The 10,131-nt window shown below is 42.2% G+C and overlaps 1 protein-coding gene across 1 annotated transcript; it reads right to left on the reverse strand.

Moving 5' to 3' along the window:
• Positions 1-790: 790 nt before the first annotated feature.
• On the reverse strand, positions 791-9,534 carry Commd8 (COMM domain containing 8). The gene is made up of 5 exons (XM_027390846.2): positions 9,395-9,534; positions 6,966-7,121; positions 5,585-5,737; positions 3,223-3,378; positions 791-1,649 (listed from the first exon to the last, which is right to left on the reverse strand). The coding sequence occupies exons 1-5, from the start codon at positions 9,461-9,463 to the stop codon at positions 1,629-1,631; spliced, it is 555 nt and encodes a 184-aa protein (XP_027246647.1). The 5' UTR covers positions 9,464-9,534; the 3' UTR covers positions 791-1,628.
• Positions 9,535-10,131: the final 597 nt, after the last annotated feature.

The following is a 10,131-nucleotide window of genomic DNA, read 5'->3' on the forward strand; positions in this document are numbered from 1 at the left end:
GCCAGCCTGGACACAGTGTAAAGCACTGTCCAAAAACAGACACTGGAAAAAGCCAGACGTGATTCAGTTTGCTGTTTATGAGATCTCAATGGTAAAGCACACTGCCCTGCACCCATCACCAGCAGTAAAAAGAAAAAGAACAAATACTGTATGATCCCATTTCCACTAATCTATGGTGACTGGAAGCACACAGGTGGTGGTGACCTGAAGGGCCAGAGACAGAGCCACTGAGGACAAGAGAAAGCCTGCAGACAGGATCGTGTTCAGTACTTTGACCATGGTGCTTTCTTGAGTATCTGTCAGTCAAAATGTCCTGAACTGACACTTTAAATAAGGGCATGAGACAGCATGTCTATCAAACCTTAAGGGAGATGAAACAGGCTGCTGGAACCAAGTGTGAGAGGGGGAGAACACTGAAAGGAAGGGTATAATCCAGAGACCTCTGCAAACGCCAGTGCTCCAAGATATCAGTGCTCCATTCTGACTAAGGGACTTGCCTAAGAGGAAATCAACAACTACATGGAGTACACCATTTGGATACACTTTCCGCACCGCAAATTTCTTAATGAAAAAGTAGTCACTGAGGAACGTTCTGTCCCAAACTTCTGCTCTAGTCACTGCTCTATCATAGCTCACAGAGCAGCACTTGCTACACTGCCTTGTCTGAGCCTGCCTGCAGCTGTATGAAGGCAATGGTATCATCACTGCTCTGGAACTGCTAACAGCAGGGACCAGTTAATTGCAAACCAACCACTGAGATATGTGGGAAGGCACTGAAATCAAGATTACATAAAGAGAAAACCAGACACTTTTATTTGTTCAGAATGCTCATTTTTAAAGTTAGCTGAGATGAAAAGTGGTTTACATTACAATTAATTTGTGACCATCCAAAAGCTCAAATTCCATATTAAGAATGTATAAAACTAAACCTGCATGTGAGTAACAATATGTACAGAGCTTTCTCCTTTGCTCAGACCATAGTCTCCCCAAGAGGTGGGGATGTGTAAAAATAACATGGTATTCTCATTTCTTGTCGTTTTAGTTCATAAAATTTATAAATCCCGAATTATTCACACAAATTTTAAATGTTTTCTTGTTGTGTCTGATAACGGATTTTTCTCTGAAACTTTACAATTTACAATCTTTTCTTTGAAACATGAAAAGATATGCAACCCCTCCTGAGTTACATAGGCAGCTTATATATGCTTTAAAACATTTTCCCATATCACAAATTATACATTATACATTCATACATTCATAATACATGTCTTGCTATTCGAATAGAAGCAACAGTTCTGTATGTCTGCTTTGTGTGTTTACATTACTCTAGAACTTATTTTTACCTTTCGATAAAGCATTATCTAAAGATTTCTCAAACATTTAATAAATGAGACAAAGCAATCATTGTGAAAGCACACATAGTAGCTCCAGTTTTTCATCTTTCATTTTATGTCTTTCCTATCAGCCATACAATTTCCTGTTCTTTAGGGTGCTGACAGATTTTCATCTCTGTAATCTCAGCGTTGCTTCCTGCTCAGCCTGCTGTAGCATCCACCTTCTGAACACAGCATTCACTTTGCCACGGTGCAGCACTGAAATCTGGTAGTGTTGAAATTCACCATTTCCAGTTATTTTAACTGCAGGACCACCTTAAAACACAAATAGGGAGAAGCGGTATCAGGTCAGACTAGAATGGAGCTGCTATCTGCTAGATAAACTCTGAAGACAGATGTGAAGAGCAACAGGCAAATGAGGGCAGGCTCCTGCCTGCCAAGATCAGTGCTTGGTTACTGTACCAGGCTCCACCACACCCACTTCTCAAGGGCAAATTCATCTGAAGGCCACCAGTCTTCCTTACTGGACATAAGGATCAATCGTGAAGCCAAAATTAAAATGTTAGCAACCGTGGAGAATGGAACAAGGTGACGCTTATCGAGGCTTGAGAGGGAAGGAAGATCTAGGAGACCGACAGCAGCCAGGAAGAACACCTGGGAGCCAAGGCCTGCAACCAGCCCTCAAGAAAGGCTGCTCAACAGCAAGCAAACCCTGACAATGAAAATCACCTGCTGGCTTCCTCACAATCAACTCCTGCTGTTTAAACCCTGTTTTGTCACATGCTACACACTGGGACTGGCTGTTGGTGTTCAGACACAGCTACACATGTGAGGATTTGGAGTGTTTGTCAGTCCTATCACATCTCAACTTGATTTTTCTGTAACAACAGTTATATTTCATCTCCCACACTCAGAACATTACAAAGACAACTGTCTAACATCTGTCCATCTACGTAAAACATTTCTTTTTTAGATTCATGAAGATTTTTATTTTAATTAGAGAAACCTGAGAATCAACTAATGTTTTGGTCTCTAGGTTAGAAATTTCATTTTTAAGCTTAATGAATACTGAAGGAAAACAAAAACTATGGTTGTAACAGCACTGCTTTTGTTTTGGAAATAACTAGATAATTAATTCAGAATTTGGTAATTGAACACTGTAAGTTATAATTAACTCAACATTTAAAGTAGAGGTCTGAACATCCCAACAAAGTATTTTCTGTGCTTGATATGAAGTATTAGTAAAATGTGATACATTAAAACTCCTCTGGAACACCCACAGATATACACTGAACTGAACTCTGGAACCTAGTTGCAGAGAGGGAAGAATGAAGATCAAAGGGGTCGGTACCAGGCTGGTGAAACCCAGAGAAACAACTGGCCTGAACAAGGGGGAGCATATGGACCCCAGACTGCTGTCTGGGAGGCCAGCACAGGACTGATCCAGACCCCCGAACATGGATGTCAATTAGGAGGCCTCCGAACTCTAGGGGGCCCCTGGTAATACATTAGTATTTTTCCTTGGTGTAAGAAGGGACTTTGAGAGCCCATCCCATGTGAAGGAATTCACTCTCGGCCTGGACACATGGGGGAGGGCCTAGGCCCAGCCCAGGATCATGTGTTGGACTTTGGGGAGCCACCATCAAGGGCCCTGGGGAGTGGAGGGTGGATGGGATGGGGGCAGGTGGAGGGTTGTGGGGGGAGGGTTGGGAGGATGGGAGGGAAAGGGAGAAGGGACTGACATGTGAAGCAAGCTTGTTCCTAATTTGAACTAATAAATAAATAAATAAATAAATAAATAAACAAACCTCTGGAATTCTACTTTTCCTACCCAAGGATCAGCTGACACTTAAGCACGCAAACTATAAGATCCAATTCAAGCACATACCTTATTAGCTGCTTCCAAGGAACTAATTAGACTCTGTAGCTCCTCTTTACTCATTTCAACAGAGTATGGTTTCACTTCACCATTCTCCTTTACATCCAGATGAAGGTTTAAAAGTGGCATCTGTAAAGTGGCGATCTTGTCACTAGAAAGCGCCAGCTGTTGAAAGCAAGGCAATAAACTGTAAGTTGAACTACATGCAACAAGCATCAGAGTTTGGTAATGAAGGGACTAGCTTCCGTTTTGGCAGCCATAACAGCCGAACACGTGCTTCTATGACCTTGTCCCAGACACTAGAAAGTCAGATGCCTGTCTCGTGACAAGGAACCAATCGGAAGTTAGCTGGTAGCGCTATGCTTTACGACCCTGGGTGTGCTTTACGGACAAGCGCACAGCAATGACGTAGAGAGCATAGCAACCACCCTGGGAGGGCCTATGGGCCATAACAACCAGTTGACCAATCAACACAGGGCAAGCCCTCCAAGCCTGGAGGCACACCAATCATGAGCCTGTGCGTACCCCTAGACACTCCCTTTACGCTGCCCTATAAAGATCTGTGCGCAGCGGCTTCAAACTGTCTTTGCTAGCCATCCGCCATGGTGGGTGGGTCAAAGACCTGAGCTAACATGGTGTTAGCTCGTTAAATTACAATAAAGCCTCGTGCAGTTTGCAGCAAGCTCTCGAATCCGCCTGGTGATTGGGGTGACTGAGAACGTGGCCTGGGACCCTGGATACTTGAGTTTTCAGGGGTCTAACAGTAAGAGCACATGGCCCGTCTGCTTGCAAATTCTGGGAAACAGGAGCGATAAACACAATTACAAAGAACAGGAAGAGAAAGGAAAGGTGTCAGAACAAATACAGGAAATGGGCAGGAAAAAAGGAGCCAGCACTTTGTCCAAAAGCCAGCATCTGGATCAGAGTTTGGCTAAACAAAACACTGTCTTCAGGTTCACAACTGTGCTTTATTATAAGAACTCAGAAGTGCTGAAAGTGCCCAGTACAGCAAGAACCAAGCAGAACTGTTAAAGAGAAGATTCCAAGATGACAGACAATTCATGTATCAAGACTAAAATTACTCAGAAACGTAGAAGTAGAAATTAGGTGACTTAATTCACTGTTGGCTATCAAACTGTTGATGACCACAATATCAAGATACCACCCGAAGGACATCTAGTCTTCTGAACACAACTAAGGCCTGCAATTGGCCTTATCTTTTCCCAACACATGGCCTCCAGTGTCTCTATAAAATTTCACAAAACATGATTTTAAACTCCTGCTCATTCTTCTCTGGCAAGGGTCCTATTTGTTTAAATATTTAAGTCTGGCAATCAAGACTAAAGAGATTATTAAGCTAACGAAAAAGACTGCACAGTTGAAAACAGCACCCACAGGAACCTTCCCCTGCCTGAAAGCACAGCACATCTCCCAACAAAACGGAAGACTGAAGCCTTACCAGCTAAGCCACAATCTGATAAACAAAAACAACTACATGTCCTTCATGAAGGCTACACTAGCACTTCTCCCCTATCATCCATACTTATTTAAATGCAAACTGTTTACTTAAATGAAAACAGTTTTTATTTAGTTTATCACTGATAAATTTGCTTTTTATCATTTGGCCCACCAGTGTAACAGTTACAAAATCATTTCAAATTTTGAATGTATTGCATACTTCCCACACTTCGAGTATTGTGTCAATATAATAATCATGTTAATAAAAAAATCTTAAACATGGCTGAGCCACAATGAGAGCCACAAGGCCCATTTTCTCAGCTGAGACAACTTTGTCTAGAAGAGGCTATTTCTGTAGTTATGAGCTTATCTAACTAACCCATTTTCCCAACTTTTGTCCTCTTACTCTACCAAAACAACATGAAGCACTTTCTGGATATAAGACCATGCTAACTGAACTCATGAACCAGAACGTATCTGTTTTCTGTCTACAAGTTTGGTACATTAAAAGAACAGAAAGCTATTCTGAAATTGTTCTTTCTCTACTCAGCACGACCCTCTTACCCTCTTTCCACAAAGTTTCCTCCTAGAAGTAAAACATTATGTACCAATTTTGAGAAAGCTATGGCATCTGGAAGACTCTTGCCAAGGTTATACACTGTATACACACTTCTCCATGTCTGATTGATAGGTCTAGGAAAACTCATTAACAATACAATGGCACCACACATGGTCTGGTTGCTTTGAATGCTCTTGATGTCCAAGTTAATACAAATCCAATAATTTATATGAGCTTTGCTATTACCTTGGAACAATGCAGTCTCAAAATAACAAATTTTAGACAGTTTTATTTTAAAACAATATGGATATTTAGATATTATACACAAAAACATCTAAATAACTAGATTCTTACCTTTAACTGCCAATCAAAATCCTTCAGCTGTGCACAAGAAATATCAACTATTTCTCCCAACAGGGCCTGCTTGATCTCATTTTTCCTGCTCTTCAAGCATTTCATAACTGCTTCTTGATGACAAGAATTCAGTTGGTTCAACTGCTGGAGTGTCTGTGAAAACACACACCAATGGTCACAGGAGTAAAAGGGACCTCCTTCTTCAAATGTAAAAAAAATATGCCCATCCTCTTCCCACGCACTTCTTAAAATAACAGTACAATGAAAAAGAAATACTTTAATAACTACAAAAGCATAAGCTGAGAATGATCTTAACAAGCTCCTGCCAGCCAGATACCGACAAATAATCTAAAGATTCAGTGCAATCCACACTAAGATCCAAACAGGTTTTTACAGTTAAGAAGCTGATTCTAAAGTATATCCGAAGACAAGAAGCAAGGAGAGCCAAAGCAACCTTGAAGAAACACGATGCTGAAAGTCTTCTACCAGCTGATATCAAGAATTAATGTAGCATATCTTTAATGCTGTGGTATTTAAAACAGTGAAGAAAGAAAAAAAAAAAACTGCCACTGAGATTGATGGAATCCAATAAAGAATCTGAAAAAGACCCTACACATGACCACCTGATTTATTACCAACTCTGTCAGTAGCCTTGTGAGGCAAGGACAGTCATTCCAATAGATGGCACATAGTCAATGGGATAGTATGCAGAAGAAACTGAGACAGCCCCTGTCCCACACAAAATTCAAAACATATCTGAGAGAAGATTACAGAAGCTAAAACAATCAAGCCGCCACAAGAAAACCCACAAAGATACCTTCCTATTTCCTAAATACAACACTGATAACCCTAAGCATTGCACCAAGAAATACTGGGAAATTCAATTTCATTAACTTCAGAACTTCTGTTCAGCAAAAGCCCCATTAAGAGAGTGAAAAAGCAAGGGATGTAACAGATTAGATGACTACAGTCAAAAGAAATGCAGATCTAGAATACCATCCAAATCAACATGACAAATACATAGAACTCCATTTGTTAAAGTAAACAACTCATAAATATGCACAAATAATTCCTGACAAAGTTACAAAAGCCACACCCCATGAGATCCAGTGTTAATGGTCTAATCCCAGCTACCAGGCTGGATGCTTTCTTCTGTATACTTTAAACCTGTTACAGTGGGGGAAAATAACAACTAAAACAAAACTGCAAAGGCTCTAAAACTTCTATAGGAACTTCCACTCACTCATAATTAGATGTTTCAATTGCTGTATCATGTATTCAGTACCTACTGAGGACATGCATGGACCCCCCTCTCCCCTAGAAGCAGTGTCAGAAACTCTGGGCAGTGCTTATTGGGTAAAGAAACCTGGAGTGAAGTTACCTCTTCATCTGAAAAGTTTTTGCCAACTACTGCTTTGAAAAACATGGTTACATCTTCCAGAACATGCTTCCATTCAGTCAAATCCCAAACGCTGTGATAATCATGGTAGGCAGGGTAAGCTCGGCCACACATGCCATCAATTATTTTGTGAAGAAGCTGGGGAGAAAAAGGACATAAAAAGTACTTTAAAGTAAACGATAAGACAGATTTCTCTTCCTTGCAGAACCACCCCTTTTATAAAGCCAGCTGAGACAGAAAGGTAACTATTTTTAAGATTTATCGTTGGGTCTTTTTTTTTTTTCATTTTGTTTTTTTGTTTTGGTTGTTTGGGGATTTTTGTTGTTGTTGTTTTTGCTGTTGTTTTAGTTTTGTTGTTGTTGTTTGAGACAAGGTCTCATTTCTACAGTCTAGGCTGGTCTCAAACTCATGGCAATCCTCCTGCGTCAGCCTCCCAAGTGCTGGGGTTACAAGTATAAGCTACCAAACCCAGCTAAATTCCAGACTTTGCATTACAATGTTTCTTAGGAACTAAAACAATATTAAAGATACACTTGGTACATTTCAAAGTTTTCCTGCAGGGTCCCAGGGCATCATGATATTAAAGTCTGACTTTCACAGCATAGCCTCCCACTGGGGCTCTACTAACCAGACTCTGCTTTGCCTCCAGTCACATTCCTATTCACTCTGTGTTGCTCTGAGAAAGCCCTGGCCATGCTTTCCTCTTCTACATTCCCTTAGCTCTACATCACCAGCAACAGAAATCATGTCAACTTAACAAAACATGAAGACTGAATTTGAGACAGAGCTGGCTAGTATGCCTCCTTGTTCCACTAACTCCTAGTTTCATTTAAATTTTCTGCAAGTATAAAAGAAAAATGTCATCTGCCCACACAATGTCGTAAGAATATGTAAGAAACTAAACCATGCCAGGCAGGTACAGAACATCTGAAGACTATGAGTCTGGCTTTGTCATTGTTCTTAACACTGGTATCACTACTTCTACAATTCAAGCCTTCAATGTTTACTGAGTATATATCATGCCACTACCAAAAATAATCATATTCATGTGATACTGCTCAGGCCACATTTTTATCCTTCAAAAGGAGCATTTAAATCCAAATAACTGGGAAATAGCATTTAGCCAAAAAGGCTTTCGACACTGATTCTCTTAGATCTTAATCCACACCATGGTAAAGAGTAACACTTCACTACTATACCACACTAATGAGTACCAAACCCATCTGCACACACTGGATAATGCACAGTAAGACCCTCTGTTTATGTTTAACGTGTGCTCAACTTGCATTCAAGTGTTTACATGATTTTTCCACGATGTTGCCAAGATACTAGGAGAGGAGGAAAGAGTGTGAAACTAAGAGATTGGGGCGCGGGGGGGGGGGGGGGGGGCTACATAGAGGCAGAGATGGTGAACAGGTAAAGGAAGTTGGAAGGGGGAGTCCAAGGAGGATTTTCTAAACCGAGTGGCTGGGTAAGGAGGGAGGTGTCAACAAAACAAAACTAGGTCAGGGAGGAACCAAAGCAGGAAAAAGAGGAGCTGAGCCCCAAACAAGGGATTCTCCACAGCTGTGGCAGAAGGCAGAGACTGGGGAAAAAGATGGCTGGTTCCAGTGGATATGTACAGTAGTAAAGTTTTGGTCATCTCTATAAGGGACGACCGCAGGCGTGAAAGTTCAGAGACTTGGTCCACACATCAAAGAGTAGGCTTTAGCTTTGGCCATGGCTGTCTGGAAACCTCTAGCAAATTACAAACCTGTGGCTGGCATTTCACTGTCCTCATTTGTAAAATCAAAGAAAATGCTTATGATGCATTTTCCTGACAATGGAAAGAGTGAAGTTCAGTTTCTTTCAACCTCGTTACAGTTTGGGAAGGAGGGCCATAATCGACTTAGAAAAGAAGCTTGGCACGGGCAAAGACTGGGTGCCACCACCAAACATTTTCCCAGGAGCCTTCAGGGAGAGCCTGGCTGGCTGCTCCTGGTCCCCACAAGCCTGCCTTTGTGAAATTTGTTTTCAGCGGCTGCAATCACCTTTTTTTTTTTTTTTTTTTTTTTTTGGTCACAATAAAAAGAAGTTGATGGCCAGTTATTTTCTGGTTAGGAGGTGGTTCCTGCCGCCCTCCAGGTGACAGTCCCGCCAGGGTTTCACCACATCCTCTGGACCACATAGGAAAAGGTTCCCAGGGCACGTTAGGGAGGTCTGACCTTAAATAATGAATGACCCACCCGTGGATGCAATAGACCAAGGGCTCCGCCACCACAGCTTTCTAGATGCAAGGAGACCCTACACACACCCAGGCCAGAGCCACCCCCGGGTCGCGCGCGAAGTCCCAGGGCCGCCACTCTGTCCCCAGGGGCCCAGGACTAAACGTCCGAACGCCGCCCTCCCATGCTCTGCCCGCAACCCCTCACCGGGGGACCCTGCTCCGGAGGCAACTTCTGCAGCCGCCACAGCGGCGGCGTACCGTCTTCCGCCTCCATCCCGAGAACCGAGAACCCCGGTCACATGACAGACCCAGACCAAAGGCTTAAGCTAGGACTCGCCCACGTGACTTTTCAGAGGGCGGGACCGGCGCGCGGCCTCAAAGTCCTTGTGCGCGTGTGCAGAGCCTCTGCAGCGGTTTTCCCGGTAGATGAGGAAGTGAGTCTTTCTCACTTGGGAGGAAGTGTTTTATATGTCTACTTGCTATTTGAAGGAATATTTACAGACCTCAACTCGATTGCGACTGTGTTCAGAGGCCGATCTCATGAGCTTTCTTCACTCTGCAAGAAATCATCCAGTAAAGGTAGCCGCAGCTTGTGTTTGAGTGAGCTGTGGGCCTTTTCCCCAGAGATCCGACAATCTCTTACTAAAGGATTTTTGACCTCAAAGGCAATTTAAAGTTAGATTCTTTATCCTACGAAGATACTAGTTTATTCCCCATTTGCAAACAACAAATGCGATCCAAGATGGAGCTCTTAAAAAAGGGAAAGGATAGTTAAATGTGAAAATTCAGGTGAATGACCAAAATGCTGCGTGACATATGCTTAAGCTGAAAGGTTTATTTTTTCCTGATATTTCAGTTTAACTGGGTCAGCTGTATTTTCTCAAGCAACTCAAAAGCTCATTATCCAAGCTAAGTAACAAAAACAAACTGAGGTCAAATAAA

This window comes from Cricetulus griseus (genome assembly GCF_003668045.3).
Source record: "Cricetulus griseus strain 17A/GY chromosome 1 unlocalized genomic scaffold, alternate assembly CriGri-PICRH-1.0 chr1_1, whole genome shotgun sequence".
Lineage (NCBI taxonomy): Eukaryota > Metazoa > Chordata > Mammalia > Rodentia > Cricetidae > Cricetulus > Cricetulus griseus.